This window comes from Anabrus simplex, chromosome 1, assembly GCF_040414725.1.
Source record: "Anabrus simplex isolate iqAnaSimp1 chromosome 1, ASM4041472v1, whole genome shotgun sequence".
NCBI classification, from domain to species: Eukaryota; Metazoa; Arthropoda; class Insecta; order Orthoptera; family Tettigoniidae; genus Anabrus; species Anabrus simplex.
Window position 1 is genome coordinate 496,564,622 of NC_090265.1, and position 23,459 is coordinate 496,588,080.

The following is a 23,459-nucleotide window of genomic DNA, read 5'->3' on the forward strand; positions in this document are numbered from 1 at the left end:
AAAATAGCACCTGCATGTGTATGTATTGGTATATTAGACCCATAATTCGAATAAAGATCAAACACTAGTCCAATACAGACTCTGCTACATCTAATAATAAATGAAAAAAATGCATAAACCTACCGGACCACATTTGGTACCAGCAACAAGGACAGATATCTCTCCACCCAGTTTCTTGGCAGCAGTTAAAGCACTCTGAGTAATTGGAGCCAACTTCTCATTGTTATGTTCAGCAATAACTAATGTACTCTGCAATCTCTTCAACTGCAAAGATAATTACAAAAAGGAAAGTCTTTATGTTAAGATATTAACCAACATACTCTGCACAACATACAACCAAGAAACAGGCACAGCAAGTGTGATTTATTCTACACTGAAAAGAAAAATAGGCTACATAAAATTTATCACTGCAAAGCTCCAGGTGGCTATCACCAACAAAAAGAGAATTATAAATATTAATTTTTAAGTATCTAGCATAAGTTGATTGATTCCCTTTTTTTAATTATAAGCAATCCGCATGAACCAATAAATTATTTCTAAAATATTGCCAATTCAGTTCATCTTTCATATCAACATAGGGACCAAAGGCAAATGCAACAAAACCAAGTAAATACCTGAAACAGGAACACAGTACCAATAACTTTGAGGAATGTGAGAACACGATGTACACAGCCAGACAAAAAAATCTACTCATTCTTATTCAAATTAATCACATCTAATTCATGAAATTTAACTTTTGCAAGTAGGTTTAAGAAACATCCACAGAATCTTCTAACATATGAAACAACTAAAAGGGCAGGGTGCCTGCAGCCAACCTGTGTAAGGTGCAAAGTTAAAAAAAGGTCGCAGCTAAAGAGGCAGGTAGGTCAAGAGTTTAGTGATCCCAAATTGTACTTGAACAGTGTCCTCTTTCTCACAAGCCAGCCCATTAATTGAGACTTAGTACATTTTAGATCCTCTTCATAAAATCTAAAGATGTCATTCTCCAGCAAACTAAAGAATTCTCTCTTCTAACACTTTCGTGATAATGCTTGCTGTTTAAAGGGGCCTAACATCTAAGGTCATCGGTCATGGTACGCGATGGACAACATGATATGATAAATAAAATGTTAAAATCTATCCAATGAATAGAATTTAAAACAGATGATGATGAACAACGATTGAGAGTTTAAAATAATCAGTGGATTTAATTCACAATGCCTTATTTTTGGTAAAATTATGGATGATATGGTAGAATAAGACATTGCCTTAAAATGCAAAAATATATCATGCTAATTAATATTTTTAAAAACATATTAAAATATACGAACCCAAACTAAAACAGAGTCAATTTAATAAAACATAGTAAAAAATAAAGACTAAAATGAAACACTACGTTTATATATGATAAAACAAACCACTATCCCTCATAAAACGGATGAAGAGGTCTGCTGACTGCTCATCATCTTGTAGGATGAGTGAGATGGTGCTCGGGAGTTTTAAACTACGCCGCAGATCGGCCAGGTTCACGGACTCTGTAAGGACGTGTGTGCCACGGTAAGATCATCACTGCAAGTACACACTGGATGGGGTTCTCCTTTCAGTAAGTAGGAGTGCATTACTATACTGTGTCCGATCCAAAGACAACGTAATACCACTGCTTCCCTCCGAGGAGCCCGAAGGGAAGTCCTCCATACCTTCGTCATTCTGTTTACCGTTTTCAGCTTATCTGGAAGTGGAGTGGCCTGCCACTCCATCTCTTAATGGGACATAACCAAATGTCTTAGCTGAGAGCGAATATCACTTCCTGGAACCTTGTAAGACAATGGGGGCAATGTAACAGACTCCTTGGCAGTCTTATCAGCTAAATTGTTTCCCCTCTACACTCATGTAGTCTGGGAGCCGCATAAACGTGATTCTGGTGCCCGCATCTGAACACCCGGCCAGCAGGTCCTGGATCTGCTGCACCGGAGGGTGCCAAGGGAAACATGTATCGATAGATTGTAGTGAGCTCAAGGAGTCTGTACACAGCACAAAGTGCCGGCGCTCATTGGACAGAGTGTACTGCAGAACTCTGCTGTGTACAAACTACAGACTTCTGGTAAAGGAAAAAGAAACCTCTTATGGTTGACAACAGACGCACAGCCCACTTTTGTTTCTGCTCTCGAACCATCTGTGTAAATGACGAGTGAATCCGGATAATGGCCAACTACCGACAGGAAGAGCCCCCGATAAATAGCGGGTTCTGTATTTTCCTTTGGGCCAGTATGCAGGTCCAGGAATATTTCAGGCACCCTACCTGGTTGTCTGACAAGACAGGGAAACAAAGGTACATCAAACAATCTGCGACTGCTATCCAGCGTATTCCAACCGGCCACGGTGCTCGAGGATATGCAGCATACAGCCGACTGTTTCCATTGTGGAATATGGAAGGATAGCTTGGGTGAAGTGGCATCTGTCGCAAATTTGCAGCACAGCACAGAAGCATTTGCTGCCACCACAGGTGTAAAGGCGGCACACCAGATTCAGCGAGCAGGCTAGCAATGGGCCTTGTACAAAAAGCTCCCGTTGCCAAACTAACCCCGCTGTGGCAGATGCTATTCAGTTTCGCAAGGACGCTTTGCACTGCTGATCCATATGCTGCACTGCCGTAGTCTAACCTGGATAAAATATGTGCCCTATAAAATCGTGCCCCCCCAAGTAGTGCCGCTAAGAAACTTCAAAATATTCAACTTCTTGGTGCATTGCACTTATAACTGCCACACGTGTGACTCCCTCGATAATTTGCTATTGAAAAGGAGCCCAAGAAATCGGTAAGTGTCAACTACAGGAAGAGTGACATTCGCTAAGAAAAGCTCAGGATGGGAGTGATGAGTGCGTTTCTGGCATAAGTGTACAACAGAGGTCTTAGCGGTTGAAAACCAAAAGCCATGTTCTAAAGTCCACTGTTCCACTCTAATAGCTTGCTGTAATTGTCGCTCTGCCACTGCCATATTGTGCGAGCTATAATGCACAACAAAATTGTCCACATATACCGACGGTATTACTGCTGAACCAGCAGTAGCGACAATACCATTTATCATAATCTATTAGCTTCATTTCCGTATTGATTGCTACTACAACATAAAAATAATCTAGAAGCCTCCACCTTATCAATACAATATTTATTTACTATAATGCAGTAAATTCAGTACCGGTTTCAACCCCTATGGGGTCATCCTCGGCTGACACACACAAAATTGGTTTCAAAAACATCACATGTAAGACATTACACCTTCATACAACTGACCCAATTAAACCAAACATTAAAAAGTTGAGTGCCGAGCCGATTGTAGCACACTATTCCACTGGTGCCAGGCATGTTTTTGAATTGCATTCCGCTGGTGCCAAAGCAATTGTACGCATTGTAGTCTGTTTATATAATCTTGGGATGTATTTATATGATATACTAAGCAAATTTCATCTCACCATACCATGGTCATGTGTGACGCCATATGGTGTCACATCAATTTTTAGGAAAGATAAAATATAGCGTGACGCCATATGGTGTCACAGAATTTTTTGTCATGGAATGTGCAATACGAATTTCAAATACGGGATATTTATTTACTAATTCAAATTAACGCAATATTTATGAAAACCTAGTAAAATGCAAAACAAGTACTTATATTACATTACATATTGCTGTGAACAGTTTTCTGATAAATCTAAACAATGAAAATATGCGTCTCGGCACGTCCGAGTTCTTGTTACTCATTGTAATTTTTCAAACCTTATTGGCATCGTTGTTCAAACATCGTCCTTTGTACACTTGTTTCATGTGCTATTTTCATATTTACATTTTGCACATCTGATCGGGAAGTTAAGGGGAACGCGCCTACTATACGCTACCTGGCTGCTGGCGCAGCTCGACGCAGCCCGGTTGGTTCACGTCCGCTGCTTCGCTCCTCCCTACCTCTTCGCCACACCCCGATGCTCCCACGGCACTTCTAATTTTATGACTATTTATTTGTTCAATTTTGGCATTTAAACTTGCGCTGGGTACATGCAGTTTTCACCTTAGCATTCTACTGCCTCCCACGAATATTCCTACCAAATTTCAGCTGAATCCGAGTAACACATGTATGTGTTCCCTCTTAAGATTATTACCAATATCTTCCATTTTTTATATTTTTGCACAACTATATAAACTGAGTGATAATACGTACGTAAACGAGGAATAAACAATGCCTGGCGTGCTTTCACCTGTGACAATGATCACTGGCCAATCAGTGGCTTCGGAAGAATACTGTGGCGCCACATAGTGGCATAGAGTAAAAATACATAGCTGGAATAGACCCTGAAGTTCGCCCTTCACGTTGTACCAATTTTACGCGCATAGATGTCACAGCTGATTATCTATGGTGCATCGCCTGAAACTCAACTGTGCCGCCATATGGCGTCACGCCAACTCTGATTTCAAGAACGGTGTGCCGCCATATGGCAGCACGCCATCCCAAATTTGAAGACCGCCGTGACGCCATATGGCGGCATGTGGCACCCAACGTGTTAAAATAGTAAATGGATCTTTTTCTTTGGCTTAAAAAGTACTTGTTATGTGAGGCACATCACCTCATTGTGCCTAATCTATTGAACATCAAATGTAGTTTACACTTGTTTACACTAGTGTTTGTAATTGTTACAAATTTACAGCATTTATCGTCTTTATGTATACATAAAAAGTTTTAGACCCGATGTAACAGGCCGGTTAAAAATTGAAGAAATGGTAAAAACAAATAAAATGGGTCCAATTTTTTGTTCTAATTTGTACTGTTTGTTATTGCTACACTGTACTTGTAAATTGGTAAGTACACTGTGAATATATGCTAGAGTTGAGGCATTACACCTTCATACAACTGACCCAATTAAACCAAACATTAAAAAGTTGCTTATTAAAATAGTGAATGTATCTTTTTCTTTGGTTTAAAAAATACTTGTTATGTGAGGCATATCACCTCATTGTACCTAATCTATTGAACATCAAATGAAGTTTACACTAGTATTTGTAAATTTGTTACATATTTACAGTATTTATCGTCTTTAAGAATATGTATACATAAAAAGTTTTAGACCCGATGTAACAGGCCGGTTAAAAATGGATGAAATGGTAACAACAAGTAAAATGGGTCCAATTTTTTGTTCTAATTTGTACTGTTTGTTGTTGCTGCACTGTACTCGTAAATTGGTAAGTACACTGTGTATATATGCTAAAGTTGAGGCTTATAATTGTTTTTCATTCGTTCCAATTTTCCTTGACTACTGCTAGTATGCAGGTAATGAAGTTATCTTGATATACAGATGATGTTGTGAAGAATTGCGTGTGCCATTATTAAGTTAAATAGTGCCTATTATGAACTGAATTTCATTTGATATGCCGTAGATCTTGAAGTAAAGTTTAAATTATATCGATGTTAGCCAATGTACATTTGTTCTGGTGATAGCGTGAGGGCTTCTTTTATGTTGTAGAATATGATATGTTGAGTGTTGGCACTGTGTGCGCTGCACGGCTGCACATCGAGTGATTGGGATGCTTTTAATTGAGATAGTTTCTTGTCGAGAGTAACTTGCTTCCTATCCAACAAAACAAACAATATATTGTCCACATGTAGTTGGAAAGAGTTCCATTCTAATGGATGTAAAGCCTGAGCTAACGCTAAATGAACTTTATATAACTGCAGATTTAAAAGTGACTTCTTTTTATACGACGCTTTAATTTCATTTCTCAACCAAATGTCGTTGACCTTGTTTTGAACTCTATTCAAACTTTGGTTAATTAAGTTTTTTCGCTGTGTAGGCTTCAATAATTTTGGGATCAATTTTAGTTCTAGACACTGTTTTAGAAAGGCTATGTCTTTTGTTAGTTTACAAATCTTGTCCTTAAGGTTGAAGTACCTATTTAGACGGTATTTTGCCTGGTTGGCTACCAAATTACAAGTAACAACTCCCGTCCAATGCTCATGTGACAATTTTTTTATTGATATTTAGAAATTTCATGATCTGTATTGAAGTGGGATTACAATAATTGAAATTATTAGGGGTCCTCCTATTCAATACAAAAACATTTATTAATGTGAATTGATCAAATGTCGTTCACATTACTAGTTTCGCCACTTAACTAGTGCCATCATCAGCCAATGAGTCAAATCACAAAAACACAAAGAACCCTAAAATAATTTTAAAACACTGAAACACCTGCATAAATGAATATTAAATAAAATATGGTACATGATGATATTGCACTTTAGTATAAAACCCTTTTAAAAATGATGACGACTCCGTTGCTTTATACACATGGTGGTTTGTCCAGCTTGTATATGTCTTTAGTTCTTTAAACTTGTTGAAAATACGCAGCAGAGTTTCGATGTCATGTGAAGTTGACACTTTGTTTGATATGTGGTTTGGTTCCAAAAAAATAAATGTGCATGTGATGGACTTGGTTAGACCCAAAGAATTAATTCTCACTTCAATATGTGGTTTTGGAACCTCGAGAAGAAATTAAAAGCCGAATTAGGCAAAAGATGGGAAGGAAAGAATTAAAAGAAATGTCTAGAAATGACGAGAAACGAACTCCCCTTGAGCCACCTGTTTGATCGGCGGACGGAGCTGGACTGATGGATGCGATCATAAGGTTAAGGGCCGAGGCAAAGGGGAGGTTAAAAAATATTAGACCACCAAAAAACAATTCAATCTTTCAAACCAATATGCAGGGGATCAATGGGTTAATACATTAAACTTATTCCTTTAAGTAGTTCTTTTTCTATATTAAACAGTTCAATATACAGTATTCAAATATTAAGTTATTTTGTAAACCATACAGAAATAAAAATCATCATTATCATCGTACAGTTCCAGTTTCCCACTTCTTCTTGTCCACATACAACTCATCATGGAGAACATCATCCACTGTCCATCCTCTGGTAACTAGATCAACCTTGATCATGTCCATCCATTGGGTTTTAGGTCTTCCTGCAGGTCTTTTCCCCTCCACCTGTCTTCACAAAATTATTCTGGCTGTTCTTGTAGGCCCCATCCTCATCACATGCCCGTACCACCGTAGTCTGGATGTGCCGATTCGGTCTTATAGGGATGTCTCTTTTCCGGCTTCTTTCCTCACCTCCTCATTTCTTACCTTGTCTTGGTAAATAAGCTAATCTGGTAAGGGCAGCTGAATCAGAAAGTGACTGAACCAACTACAGAGAAAAATATTTTAGACTTGATGCTGAGAAAGCAATACCACATGACTGAAAAGTGGTCTTCTGGGTGGAGGATCTAAGAAATTTCATCTCTGATGCTTGCAGTCATGATGAATCTTTTTTGTGAGGGTGCATTTCCAATACCACAGGTATGAAATAGCTGTTAAACATCAGTTCGGCTGGTTTTGGAATCATGTCATCCCATAAAAGTGTTCTTACTTGTTGGTAGAATTTTGATCCCCTTTGCACTCTGTAATTTCCTTTCTGACCAAATTATCACTGGAGATTACACTTCCAAGATAAGGAAACCACTATATTATAACAGATAAATAAAGAGATTACAAAGGAGGCACAGGTTAGAAAGAAACAGAGATAGGAATGGTTCTGGAAGTAAGGGGAGATTAAAAGAATCACTTGAAAACTGAATTTTAAAAAATGACAGCTATGAACAACATGATGGCAAACATAACTGGTAGTTATCTGAAGTTTAGAGAAAAATTGAAGGGTATGTATATGTACTTTAAGGCAAAAACGGGTTCCAGAGAGGACATTCCTGGAATCATTTATAAACAATGAAGCTGTACGCATAAACCGGCTTCGGTGGTGGGGGTCATGTAAGGCGAATGGAGGAGGATAGGTTACCTTGGAGAATAATGCACTCTGTTATGGAGGGTAAGAGAAGTCAAGGGAGACCAAGACAACGATAGTTAGACTCGGTTTCTAATTATTTAAAGATAAGAGGCATAGAACAACTGTAAATGAAGCTACAGCACTAGTTGCAAACAGAGGATTAATACACAAGGATAGTGTACATGTGAGGACCTACAGACAGCATAAGTATTCAGTCAGCAGTATGCAAAGATAATTTGATATATGGATAATGTCCAGGTAGAGGAGCATACTAATACTGGTGACACACTAAAGTTTACCTACGATAATAAGGATAATTACCAAAAAAAAAAATTAAGTTGAAAGCTAGAAAAACAGCAGGGATTTATAAGAATTTTAGGGATATACTAAAGGTGATTGATTGGGATATAGTACCGTATCTGAAATATTTGTTTAACGTAATGTTTGCATGAAGAAGCTATCCAAATGAATGGACAGTTGCTATAACAGCAACAGTGTACAAGTGGAAAACTGATAAACATGAAGTGGATTATTACAGGCCAGTCATCTTGACATGTGTTGCATGTAAAGTCTGGGAAAGCATTGTCTCAGATTATATTACACACATTTGTGACATTACTGATTAGTTTGCTACAAAGCAGTTAGATCAAATGGACTGTATCGCTGCTGACATATACAAGGCTTTTGATAAGGTAGATCATGGGAGACTTGACAAAAATTAGGGCTGTTGGACTAGACAAAAGTGTGGTTGAATAAGTGACTAAGTTTCTAGAAAGAACTCTGGGAATTATAACAGGTGAAGTCAATATCTGACCCTGTAAAAATTTAGGAGGGGTCCCATAGGGCAGTATTATCAGACCTTTAGGTTTTCTTATGTATACAAATTATACGAGTAGAGTGCTGGAACTGCAGATAAAGCTTTTTGCAGATGATGTCATACTGAGCAACTTAAAAAAAAAAAAAAACCTTGACAATGTTGCGAGATGTTAAACTGGTTGAAAAGTCAGGTTGTAAGATTCCACGAGGCAAAGTCCTGCTAGTTTTAATGACTATGTTGATGGGGTGAATGTACCTCACAGGGATCACAGTAAGATAAGTACTTACAGGTTAATATAAAGATCTTTGTTGGGGAAATTTCATAAATGAGGTTGTAAATGAAGATTAGGCCTACAGATCACTTCACCTGGCAATATGAGTAGCCTATTTAGGAACCGAGTAAGAATGTAAGGAGAGGTCATATAAGTCTTCAGTAAGACCCCAATTAGATAATGGTTCCAGTGCATGGGATCCCTCACCAGAATTACTTTTGGTTCTGGATGTTTTCCAACAAAAGAGTAGTGTTATGAAAATGTTGCAAACTTTGGGCTGGGAAGACTTAGGAAAGATGACCTGCTCGACTAAGCAGGATGTTCCAAGCTATTGGACATTATACATTTACTCATTCAGGGCAAATATTTTAAGTTCCCTATGGGAATCAACATCTATATCATGTTTCAAGCTGGCAATGGAGAGATGGCATGGAATTACAGACAAATAAACTTGAGTGGAACTGTAAAGGTAGTAAAAATCATAGTATGAAAATACAGTTGGAATTCAAGAGGTCAAATTGGTGCAAATAATAACTGATAGAAAAAAGAACTGGAATGGAATGGAATATAGTCATGGGAAATATTCAATAAATTTCTCAGTTCTTTGAAATCATTTGAATCAGCACCTGGGCAACAGGCCTAAATGCAGATCAATGATGTTGATGCTTGTTGTTTAAACAAGAGCCCTAACATCGAAGTCACGGGCCCCTAATGGTACGAAATGGAATGAGATACGGTTTTAAAAGTCCAAAATCCTCCAGTGACGAGGATTCAAAACGTGAGGACGAAGAATGAATGGATGGATATGAATTTAAAACAATCAGTGGATCCAACCCACAATGTCTCGCATTCAAAGAAACTGACGTGAAACAATAGTATTACTGACCAAGAAACTGCGTCTATAGCATAATACTGAATCGATGATGCTTTTAGTCTAAAGGGGGTCCAAAATCCAAGTCATCGGCCCCTCATAATGGTACTTATCGCTAGGAAAGTAGAACCATGGTATCTGTCATGTTGCGGTACTAATCAAAACTAGCGTAGACTCGCGGCATTCCACACAGTATGGTACTACTCACAAATAATGAAATTCGCACATTGCGGTACCATTTATTTGCTAGTGACTTTACGTTGCACCGACACAGATAGGTCTTACGGCGACAGTGGCATAGGAAAGGCCTAGGAGTTGAAAGGAAGCGGCCATTGCCTTAATTAAGGGCAGCATTTGCCTGGTGTGAAATTGGGAAACCACAGAAAATCATCTTCAGGGCTGCCGACAGTAGAATTTGAACCCACTATCTCCCAGATGCAATCTCACAGCCGTGCGCCCCTAAACGCATGGCCAACTTGCCTGGTTGTGGCTCCATTTACAGGCAACGCAAACTCATGGTGTTCATCACATATCCCGTGGTGTTCCTCATATAGTGGGTACAAATCACAGGCAAGTAAGAACCATGGTGTCGCTCCTAAAGCGGTACTAATCACAGGTACTGTAGAAGCCGGCAACGCACTCTGTTGCTTCTAATCACAAACCTATTTGGTACCCAACATAGTGGTACTATGCGCAAGTAAATGCGACCCATGGTGTTCCCCGTGTGGTGGTACTAATCACAAGTAGTTTCAGGGTTCTGATACAATCATCCCTTGGTCGCCCCTTTTAGTCGCCTCTTACGAAAGGCAGATCAATGATTGAACGACGTCGCATGCACAGAAGTAATTCCAAAAGACCCAAGTTACCAGACCCACAAAAGCTTTTAAAAGCCTGTATGAGGTAAGTTTAGATAACCTAAGTTTATCTAAAAATGTTCTCAACCGATCAAGTCCAAAGTATTCCCTGAAAAAAGTAGTCTTTTTTTTATATTCCAAAACCGGACTAAGCTACTCACATTTCTTATCCAAATTATTTTACCACACAAACGGAAGATTACACCATGGGGTGGGGAAGAAAGATGCAGTGATATGTATTCCAAAATTACTCTTTAAGTACAAACTGCTTGTAGTTTCGTCAATTCCAGCCTTTATTAAAAGCACAAAAAGGCAACGATAACGGGCTATGATGATATGAGTTAGTTTATTATACGGACGAAAAATACTCTCTTTATTCTAACAGATGAATTCTACATGTAAAAAGTTCCACAGACGTATATTCTTTAATTAAAAGTGCGCTCACCTGTAAAGACAACTGTAATCCTTTCTTACTGCTCGAAAACATACTGAAAAGTAATCTGCAGTTCAATATGTACAAATTCGTAAGATTCAGAGGTAACTGATCAAAATTCGAGAAGTACAACCATCACTACACCGACACAGAATTAAAATGAACAAGACTATATAACACACTACGCCTGTGCTAATAAAATCCTGCCCAAAGGTCAAGATAACTGAGACTGCGATTAACTGATCACATGTTGTATATGTAATGCACACGTTTTAGTGATAGATTGGATCAAACATCAAAGCATTGCCTGCTCGATCTGCATCCGATGGCTGCTTAAGCGGATGCGGATCGAGCAGGCAGTGAACAAAGAGAATAAGTAGGATTGGATAGTTTTTTTCCCCGACTCATATAGAGGTATAGCTCTAGAAAGCAACTTATACAAAGCATTTGCAACTATTGTAGCGAATCGCCTGAACAACGAAATAGACCCATTCATACCAGAATGCCAACTAGGCTTCCGCAAAGGAAAAAGCACGTTACAAGCCGCAGCTTACCTGAAAGAAAAAATTGAAGAGGCACTGAGGCATCCAAAAGGGAAGTACTACGTCGTCTTTGTTGACTATAAGAAGGCTTTTGATATTATCGACAGAGATATTCTGATAAGAAAATTGAAACAAATGATTGGTGACAACACGCTCGTGAGAATCGTTGAGACCATACTAGACTACAACCTAATCAAAATTGAAGATGGAGCATCCTCATCCGGGAAAGTAATTCAAACAAACGGGGTTCCCCAAGGTGACCCGCTAAGCCCGCTACTATTCAACGTAGCAACGGCAGATATCACACAGATAATGACGGACTCCCCTGAGACTACTCTAATAATGTACGCTGATGACATGGCTCTGGGATCGAGCTCAAAAGCAGAACTACAGTCGACAGTGATGAAGTTAGAAGCTTGGGCTTCAGATAACAAATTTGAAATTAACCAGGAAAAGACAGTACAGATGGTCTTCAGAAAAGGTGGCAAGGCGGCCAAGGACGACGCTATAACATTATATAATAAACCACTAGAAATAGTCAAGAAATTCAAATACGTGGGCATCACGTTCCAAACGAGCATGGCATCCTTCAACAGCCACGTCATAGACAGAACGACAGCAGCAATCAGAGCCATCCACAATATCAAGAATATTTCTATGCTATCCCTTAACACAGCGATGACTCTATTCAAGACCGCAATAACCCCAATTGTCTCGTACGGAATCGAAATAATATGGGATAACCTGACAATCGGTGACTTGGAGAGGATAGAAAGGGTCAAAGCAAGGTTCCTGAAGAAGGCCCTAGGAGTAGGCAAACTGGCACCCTCCAGACTTGTTTATGTACTGGCACGGGAAACTTACTTCATTGAGGATCTACGACTCAATCTACCACTGCCATCTACCGGCCCATTCCAAGAGCTTCAGAAAAAACTTCTCAAGAAACGCGCGGAAATAGACCCCGATTTCTACGGAAATGACGCCATGATTGATCGAAACTGGACCAAGCAACTTCAAGAGCAAAGACATGTCATAACAAGATATGCAATACATGGCTTCCACCACAAAATATGCGCAAAGACAAAATTCCACAATCCAACAGATGACTGTGTTTGTACACTGTGTAAGGAAAAGTGCGACCGCTACCATCTGCTAAAGTGCAAGAACAGAATAAAGACTCTAACAGAATACAGCACAATGTAAATTGAGACAACAAACTTAATACTCATTCGAGTGCTCCTTATATAATTAAAAATTGGATAGTTTTGTTTTGTCCACTGCCTGCTCGATCTGCATCCGATGGCTGCTTATACTGCCTGCTCATTACCACATTTTAACATGGCACTAAAAGAAACACTCCGTTTACAAATACCCACAGCAGATGGCAGCACCAACCGGCTCCTGAACTGTCGGTATGAAATAGCGGGAAATAGGGTAATAGTAGTACTGTATTTGTTTACAGTGAAAATGGTGTACTGCTGCGTGCCTTCCTGCAAATCAAAGAAAGGGAAACCAGAATGCCGTGGTATTTCATTCCATGACACGGGCTTTTTCAGGAGATCCAGTTGAAGCCACGTTTAGTTCTATAAGAATGGGAGAAGGGTGCAATGACATGACTGACTCCCAGGCTACTCAGAATTCCATAAAAATAATTCTGAAATCCGGTATTTTAATGTCCACCGATGGTGCTAACGTTGTCCACAAACAAAATACGAAATTTTCTGCCTCAGTATCCTCTCCCGGACTTGACGAAACAGAACCAGTGATGCCCGCTGAGTATGTACTTGATTTACTGGAAGATGTCCGTGAGCCCCCCTGAGTCAGTGTGTGTCACTTTGGAAACTGCTTCCCATGCATTAGTGTGTGGTTATTTAGTGCATGTAATCGAAGAAAAAACAATGCAGCACGTGCTAGAGTAACGTTTCCCCCTCAGTTAATGCATCCCCATTGATGAACATAATCAGACAGTCTGATAGAGGAGGCCTGCGCTATCCCCAGCAAGGATTTATTGGCCTAAGTATGGGGCTACAGAATTTGTTGAGGCAGCTCTACCGTACTGCAAGAAATCTGCAAGTCTGCTCCATTCTATAAAAAAACTATGTTCTACCCTCTTTAAATGATAATGATAATGATAATAATAATAATAATAATAATAATAATAATAATAATAATAATAATAATAATAATAATAATAATAATGTTATTTATTTTACGTCCCACTAACTACTTTTACGGTCTTCGGAGACGCCGAGGTGGCGAAATTTAGTCCCGCAGGAGTTCTTTTACGTGCCAGTAAACCTGCCGACACGAGGCTGTCGTATTTGAGCACCTTCAAATACCACCGGACTGAGCCAGGATCGAACTTGCCACTCAGCCCGGCTCTACCCTCTTTGTGCCACTGTAATATTTTAAAGTATGTTAGTAACAATAAGCACCAGGAACTTGTGTCAGAAACTGTGGTGGCCAAATTCGTGAAACCTCTACTTAGTAATGTAGGGAAGTACCATACAAAGTTTACAGGTTTTCTTATTCGCCGAAATCTCTTTCTCGAAAAGTCCTGAAGCTATCACTCTCTAGAGCACCACTTTATGCATACAATTCTTTAATTTTTCTGTTACTTTCAGATTTTAAATTTTGCTTGTATGCTTATCTAGCTGTATTCACGCGATAACTGGGTACGTCTGGTGCTGCGATCTAGCAGCAGATTGTTTGTAAGTCGTGTTACACGTTTGAATATGGAATGAGCAGGCAGTATAAGCAGCCATCGGATGCAGATCGAGCAGGCAGTGGTTTTGTCTGGCTATGGTGGTCGAGGAGTAAGGAGGGACCTGTTACGGTTCCGGTAATACTGCCAACCGAATGAAAATGAAATCAGAATTGAATCGACAATATGATTGATCGATATGAATTTTCTAAACCTTTATTATCTTAAGCCAACAACTGTGTGACACCTGTATTTGGTGACACACACATTATACAACATTTCTCGATGCGAATCTTGTTCCTAGGCGTGACAAATGGCAGTCTACAGATAATTCCGTCTTGTGCGCGGTTAGTGAAGTTTCGTATTATTCTTGAATAATAATATGTTTATATGAACGATGTTTTATATTTATACGTCTTATTATGTATTTTCTTCTAGCATCATTTTGAAGAATCGCAATTTGAACTAAAGAGGACAGATGGACGAAAACTACTCAAGTGGAATTCTATCCCAACAATTTTCAACGTCCCTAATCCACCCAAGTCTTTGACATTTAATAGGAAACCTCCCAAAGAAAGAGAACTGTCTTTCAAAACAAGCAAGAAAAGTAACAGGAAATGTGTAATAGTAGTAATGATGTTTCTGAAAATTTCCTTTTCATCTGTCCGGCTCCATGGCTAAATGTTTAGCGTGCTGGCCTTTGGTCACAGGGGTACCGGGTTCGATTCCAGATTCACGAATTTTAACCGTAATTGGTTAATTTCGCTGGCACGTGGGCTAGGTATTCATCATCATTTCACCCTCATCACGATGCGCAGGTCGCCTACGGGAGTCAAATCAAAATCCGAACTTGTCCTCGGATGCTCCAGGCACTAAAAGCCATACGCCATTTCATTCCATTCCTTTTCGTGTAAACTACAGACAGTACCTTTCTAACCCTACTTGCAATGTAGAAGCTTTTCACAGATATTTGAAATGCTTGTTCCTGTTCATTTACCAATCACAACAAACAATAGGCCTATCACTTCAAACCAACAATTTGTGTCCAGCTTGCCATCATTACAGCAATTGTTAATAGCAGCCTTACACAGTACCGGTACTGTAGTTATTATTTACAACTATATTTCATTCATCTTAAATGCTCTCTAGAATACATTATATGGCTGGACAAATACTTAAAGATCACAACACTCGCTTCACTCGCACTAACAAACTACTGTAATTTAACGTTCCGTAACCTAACATAATAACCTAATGTAATCCCTAAAATAGCCTAACCTAGGTTAACTTAACTTAAAGCTGATGACACACGGAGCGGTTTTTGCCGAGTCGGCAGCCGCCTGTGATTGATACACAGAGCGGTTTTTGCCGACTGTGACGAAACCACTGCCTGCTCGATCTGCACCTAAAATGACTGCTTATAAGCAGTCATCGGGTGCGTATCGAGCTGGCAGTGGACAAAATACATTAGCGAGCGCGACGTTAGGTGAGGAATTTAGCTAACATTATATAAAAATAAATTATTGTTCTTATTCCAACAGTCTACTTACTCTATATGTCCTTTTACGTGTACATTATTGAATTTCAGAGATACTTCATGATATCTAATACAGGAATACCAACCAATGATGCAATCGCCGCGTAAATTCAGCCACGGCCGACTGGATCTATCGCTGGAGCGACGCATCAAGTCGGCCGTGATTCAGCTGAATGTATTAAATCAATGGCGCTAGAGCGCGCACAAAGTCTTCAAAACGCTCGCTGCACCGCCAGCTAAACGACAGGCCGAGTCGGCAAATCTGCCGCCTGTCGGCGAGCACCGCTGTGTCTGTTTCATCCCATCTGATACAATAGAAACATGCACCGACTCGGCAAAAACCGCTCCGTGTGTCATCAGCCTAATAGTGACTGAATTTCTATTTCTTATGGAATCGTGTCTACCAATGGCTTTAATTTTCTTTATTATTATTATTATTATTATTATTATTATTATTATTATTATTATTATTATTATTATTATATGAATGTTAGGACTCAGCTAAGAACCCCGTGGTCGCCAACCCACGCTCCCTAGTTAGGAGCTCCTGACGTCCCTTTCAGTCGCCTCTTATGACAAACAGGGAATACAGTGGGTGTTATTCTATTGCTCCCACCCACAAAAGGATATCAATTTGGGTTGTGACTACGAGGCCCCTTAGATGAGTCTTTACATTTCTTTCACTTACTTGTGTCAGGCTCTCACCTATTCTAACCCATCCGACCTCCGCTGATCAACATTTGTTCTTTTCCGACCGCGACGGCATTAGCACATTCGAGGCCTAGGAAGTTTTTCATTTCCACGCACTTTGCAGCCTTCATCTTTCTTTTGCCGATACCTCCATTTTCAATGTGTTGGACCCCTTCCATTTGTTTTCTTCTGATTAGTGTTAAGGAAGACGGTTGCCCAGGTGTACTTCCTCTTAAAAAATAATCACACCACCATTTTGTACTATATAGCTGCATGGGTTATCAATAAACTAGTTAAGAGTAGCTAAGAACATCCCTCTTGTTGCACATGTGCAGAGTATTTTTGCCTTAGAACCCAAAGAAATACCACATGAATGGATAACAACAGTTATCAGTGGTAATTTAATGCACTCAACTCAAGAGGCATTCAGTGTTTGTTAACATACTGGGGTAACCTTTTAGAAACGCGGTATCGGCAATTACTTTCTTAATCAAGAAAACGCTGAAGGTAATTTATTACAACTGTCTTGTATTACTTTAAGTACAGTACTTCAAGTTCAGTAGGTCATGTACCGGTAATCGTAATACGACACAGGTACTGTATAGATTTCTATGTTTCTGTCAATAAGATTACGTATTTGACAGATGATGTTAATAAGAAACACAGTAAGACCAATTCGTAAGGAAGTAAAATGTTAGGACATAAACTTTTCTGTTGATCCTTGTTTCTCTAAAAAAAAAAAAAAGTTCAGGCTCAGTTAATTATCTTCTATTCAAATAGCTGTGAATGTATTCATATCATTTAAGTGTTATACAGTTATATGTAAATGAGCAGTAGATGCCACATTACATTCTTTATGAAAAATAGTCGGTATTTTGTTTTATTTCAATGTACGATACCGAAATCCTCTAAATTCGAATACACTTGCCTTTGGTTACGCTCGCTTAAAGACCCAATATGGCGGCTCCATAAGAAGCATTCGTGACTTGACCTTCCTAGACAGATCTTGTATCCGATCAATCAACAGGAGTGATACCTCCTTTTAACAGCGCCAACGAGCTAGAAAGAGGACTATAGAGTGGCTATTGGACCGCCATATTTGAATCTACTTGAAAGCCACGTCCACCATATTGTAAGCGATCAAATCGAGTGGGCGTGTGATGAAGCAAGTACAGAAGCTGCGGGAATAAATACAGTTTCACAGTTTTCTTTATTAGAGAAGCACTCAAAGATGCATAATGCCTGTTTAAAAGGACATTAAAAATACAAGGTACAGACTACATACTTACATATTTTTTTTTTTTTTGCTATTGGCTTTACAACGCATCGACACAGATAAGTCTTATGGCGACGATGGGACAGGTAAGGGCTACGAATAGGAAGGAATCGGCCGTGGCCGTAATTAAGGTACAGCCGCAGCATTTGGCTGGTGTGAAAATGGGAAACCACAGGAAACCATCTTCAGGGCTGCCGATAGTGGAGTTCTAACCCACTATCACCCGAATACTGGATACTGGCCGCACTTAAGCGACTGCAGCTATCGAGCTCCGTCTTACATATTGTATAAAGAAAGAAAATTAGTGCATTTCCAGTACGCTAGCCCTAATTACAAAACATATCACAATAGTACATTGCCATTAAACAAATTTAGACCTACATACAGGGAATGAAAATATAGAACAGAAAACCTTGAACAAAGTAATATAACAACATCGAGAAATAATTCATATAACTTTAATGAATATGAAAACCTACAACCTGTTTTCCAGTCATTGACCGGGTCAGGAATGTAATGAATGAACCAGATGTAGGCTGTTAGTGCGATGGGGTCACCACTCCCAAAGTGATTTACTAATGACTGATGGATGCTATGAAATGAGAATGGAGAGTGTTGCTGGAATGAAAGATGACAGGGAAAACCGGAGTACCCGGAGAAAAACCTGTCCCGCCTCCGCTTTGTCCAGCACAAATCACACATGGTGTGACCGGGATTTGAACCACGGTATCCAGCGGTGAGAGGCCGACGCGCTGCCGTCTGAGCCACGGAGGCTGCTATAACTTTAATAATAATAATAATAATAATAATAATAATAATAATAATAATAATAATAATAATAAATCCTGGTTTTTTGCCAGTTACCTGGATTTGGCATTTGTATGGATTTAGCCTAATTCTACGACCGGATACCCTTCCGGACGACGACGCCAACCCGAGGTGGAGTGATGTATTTACTATTACGTGTTTCTTTGGTGGTTTGTAGTATGTTCTGTTGTGTGTAGATGAAGAAGGTTTTCCAGTCGCCGATCCAGAGGAATTAACTGTCAACTACCCGGTAAAAATCCTCAACTCGGTCGAATCCGGGACCCTCTGAACCAAAGGCCAGCACGCTGATCATTCAGCCAAGGAGCCGGACACAAAGCAACTTGGCAGGTTCGAGCCTAGCTCAATACGATGGTATCTGACGGTGCTCAAATCCCTCAGCCTCGTGTCAGTAGATTTACTGGCACGCAAAAGAACTCCTGCGGGACTACATTCAGGCAACTCGGCTTATCAGAAAAAGTAGTTAGTAGGACGTAAAACTAATAATAATTTACGAAAAATAATTATTTGTTCACATTACTTCTTTTTCAAAATGCTGGGGAAATGTGCTCTGTAGGATACAATGTAATAATAAATAGTGTTATTAGTTTTTCGTCCTACCAACTACTTAGTACGGTTTTCGGAGACGTTGAAGTGGCGGACATATGTCCCGCCGGAGTTCCCTTACGTGCTAGTAAATCTACTGATAGAAGGGTGACGTATCTGAGCACCTTCAAATACCAAATATGCCAACTTAGCTCAGAAATCCAGCGCTCTACCGTCTGAGTCACTCAGCCAGGCAGGATACAGTTTATCACGTCTGGCTGTCTGGTCAGTTCCTACAAGAAAATAAAAGTAGGCCTACCCTACACGTGCTGGATTGTGCTACACAGGCAACGTAATTCTGCTAATCGCCCATAACTGTGTACTTTAGTAAAAAAAAAAAATCTTATTTGAAATACGATTACATTCGTCGTGTTTTTCCTACAATTTATGCATTAGCTTGCCACACACGTAGAGAGCATAATTTATTCGATCTAATCTATTAAAAGTAACGCATCGTAAGCGGAAGAAAGGTGCTTAAACTATGGAGTCGCTATTTCGTCTTGGCACCACCCAGAGCGCTGTAGCAGCCATGTTAGCCACTCTATAGTCTTTCTAGCTCGTTGAACAGCGCTAATTTGAACGGCTAGCTTTCAATGAGAAAGATAGCAGTGGGTAAGAAAACCCGAAAGTTTGACCAGCAGCGACTTACAGCAAATGTAGTTCCAGTTCCAGGGCTTATCAAAACACACACCATCTCGACTACTTGATGTTATGACAAAAGAAACATTTTTGATGGAAGATCTAACTCTAAGGGGGCTGTCACACAGGCTCCCTCGAACGACTGCGATCAACCGACTAAGAAAACAAACCTACAGAGGGCAGTGGCACCAGTCACACAGCATCGATCGTCAGCGATCAACTACGAGCGATGAAGATCGACTGGTTTGTGAAAACAAACGTGTCCGTTTTTCAGTCGCAGTCGTTCGATGATGGCGGACGCATCATAGTCATCTGTTGATGAAATCGAAACATTAATTTGCTTAGTGTATGAAAACAAAGTGGTGTATAATCCTAGACTCCCTGGATATAGTAATAGGGAGACCGTGAATTTTGTATGGCATTCTATAGCGTCGAGAATTGGGACAAAAACTGGTAAGTAATTATTAGATTGATTACGATTATCTTATGAATAGTGTTATCTTAGGTTATTTATTGATAAAATATATTATACGGAATAGATTGGTAAAAACAAGTTACACTAGGAGAAGTAGTAATTATCATTCTTGTAACTTAATTGAAGAAATGTTTGGAAAACATAAGCAGTGCTTTCCTAACCTCAATCTCGTACCTAATGAAATGAATACCACTGTTCGCTTTAATGACAAATAAGTGTAGGCCTATGCCATAAGTAGGCCTACTACATGTATATTTTCTTTGGCTCAATATTCTGATTCATTGTTTCAGGAAAAAGTTGTACCAAAAACATGGCAAATTCTGAGGGCTGGATATCAAACATGGAGAGATAACATCCTCCCTCTCCTCCCAGGTTCTGCTGTACAGAAAACATAAAATGGGTCTACTTCTATGCCCTCAACTTTCTGGAACTCTTCATTGCTGGAAGAAGGTACATTTCAGTAATATTTATTTTTAAAAGTAGGCCTACACTACAGACCAGTGTTCTAGTTGTGAAAGAGTGAGGGGAAGATTCAGTCTGTAGGCCATAAGTTCCACCCATCTGTTCATCAATTTATCAGATATAACTGAAAGTAATGTAATATAATCTAACCTAACAATCATCTTACTAAAATAATTATTGAAAGTAACAATTTCTTAAACAGAAGTCTTGTGTCCAGACTAAAATGTAGCTCCAATTTAGAAGAATTGCATTAATATGTTGTTCATTTTTTTTCAGTTCTATAACAAACACATCTATGGAAGTGGCTCCTGGTGTATGAGAGCCTTTTCACCAAGCTGAAATAGAGGAGGAGGAAGCAGAAATAATTTGTGTTGGAGGGGTCCAACTCCTACAGTTCAGAAATTACTGAAGGAACTTCAACTTCCAGTCCAGTGGTTTCTGCTTCTACAAACAGCTCTGCTAGCAGTTAAAAATAAAAGAAACAGAAATGTGACAGTGATGTGTTAAGTGAATATTTAGAAAAGATACTGAAAATTGAAAAGAAAATGTAGGTAATCATAATCAATGTTATTTTTAGTGTCTTCATGATGACATGGAAAGAATGAGTGTACTAGGTCGAAGCGTTTTCAAAGTTAAAATTCAGGAACTGTTGTATAGACTGTTAGACCAAGAAAAAATCTAATAAAATTTATGTTCTTGAGAAATGTTCTACTTTTTAAATTGAATCAGTTTTTTTTAATACTTATCTATCAATATTTATTGGAATCCTCAGTGAGTTATGTGTATTAACACCTGATGGGAAAGAACCTTAACTCCAATTTTTATTAATTATTAGCATTATTACAACATCTTCATTTGTATATTTTATGTGGTAGAACATGTATGGTTTACAAGGAAAGGAGTATTTTGAAATACATGTAGTAGGTCCTTTCTGTGTGTATGTAGTAAGCAGTTGTACAGCACAGGTGGTCTGAAACCAGACTGGCGTATTGATAGTTCTGTCCAAGAGCTGACTTCCTTCTTACAGTATACTGTTGATCGCAACTGCAAACTCATTGCACTAGGTTTGTACAGCACAGGTGGTCTGAAACTAGACCAGTGTAAAGACGTGAGTAGTTTTGTCCAGGAGCTGACTGCCTTCTTACAGAATACTGTTGATCACACCTGCAAGCTCATTGCATTGGGTTTACTGCATCTGTATTCAATGTTGCTTACTATACTGCCATCCTGGGAGAATACACATCCTAAATATCTATTTGAAATTATCTACCTGTTCCAGTTTTGTATTCTCAACCTGACATTCAGTTCTATTTTAGGTGTCTTCCTTACTGCCATCACTTTAGTCTTGAAACGACTAATTTTCATGTCATATTCATTGCATCCTTTTTGAAGTTGCAAGATATTAGATTGCACAGTTTCAATAGACCAAGTCGTTCGTATAGGACAAAATTCTTACTACAGTTATACTTGACAGAATCCCTCCCTGCCACCTTATACCTTTGTAACTTGGGTAGCCTTTATCTCCTCATTCCAGGTACTCTCCTGCCATTGGTACCTGTCTGCACCAGCAATCACTACTTTCATGTCTGTTACCGTACTTATAATTTATTAATAACATATTGGCCTACAGAGGGCATCAAGGTAGACCGATTATTTTATTTTTTTGTGCTGTAGATCCATATAAACAATGAAAGACAAAGATGAAAAATTCATTTGTAACTATATTGACAGGTGTTTCTACCAAAGTTTTGTAGATTTTAATCTGCAACATAAAAAACTGTATTTTGTGTGATGTGATATTAAGGGGATATGATGGCAGAACATGTACATATTTATAAAAAATATATTCATATGACAGTTACATGCTTGTAATAAAAGGCTGAGTAGATTAATTACCCTGTAAGTCAATCAAAGATCTTACAAGACCCATACACCCCACTCTGTCAAACATGAATTTATATAATCGGTATTTACAAACAGTTTTGACAGGCAATGTAAGGTATAGCAAAATTAAATCATTTACCTCCTGAGCAATAGGTCTAAATAACATTTTACTGTAGACGGCAATGGTATTTAGTTGTTAGAAAGGCATACTCTTCACTTCTAAAAATAGAAGGCAAGGTGCTTGTTATTAGCACCTATTATTTTTTGCAGTGTTTGGTTCTCATTTTTGGTGAAATTGAAGGCAAAGTTTTCATTTCCCTTGAACTGATTCATAAGGAAAGTATTTCAGGATGGATAGATAGGCTTGGTAGTTTTCGTATCAGTAAAGAAGTTACATATGAACAATACACAGAAAGGCAAAATCAACATTGAGGTAAGAAAGAGAGTCCTACCAGACCTTTGCAGAAAAAGTTGTTACTCTGTACCAAGGAGTTTACCAGTAACTTGGATGGAAGTGCAGGATTTATATGAATTGGTTCATTATTGCCAATTGAGCAATTCGATCAGCTTGCCAGTGCAAAGTTTGGGGAGATAGTACTTTATGCTTAGTGATGAGGGTAATAAACAAGACCTTGTGTGTAATTTATATGTAGTTGTGACAAGTAGGCCTATCAGTCTATTACACTGCCAGCTTACTCATTAGAACAATATTCCAGAAGCTTTTCCTATAGTTATTAAGCTAGTGTACAGAGC

General features: G+C 39.0%; 1 protein-coding gene across 1 annotated transcript in view; it reads right to left on the bottom strand.

The window, feature by feature from the left end:
- Positions 1-11,361, bottom strand: part of wal (electron transfer flavoprotein subunit alpha wal) — an 81,466-nt gene extending 70,105 nt beyond the window's left edge. The window contains exons 1-2 of the mRNA XM_067144731.2: positions 11,100-11,361; positions 124-264 (exon numbers count right to left, since the gene is read on the bottom strand). Of these exons, the coding sequence (XP_067000832.1) occupies positions 124-264; positions 11,100-11,141 (183 nt within the window). The 5' untranslated portion in view covers positions 11,142-11,361. The remainder of the gene's footprint in view (positions 1-123; positions 265-11,099) is intronic.
- Positions 11,362-23,459: the final 12,098 nt, after the last annotated feature.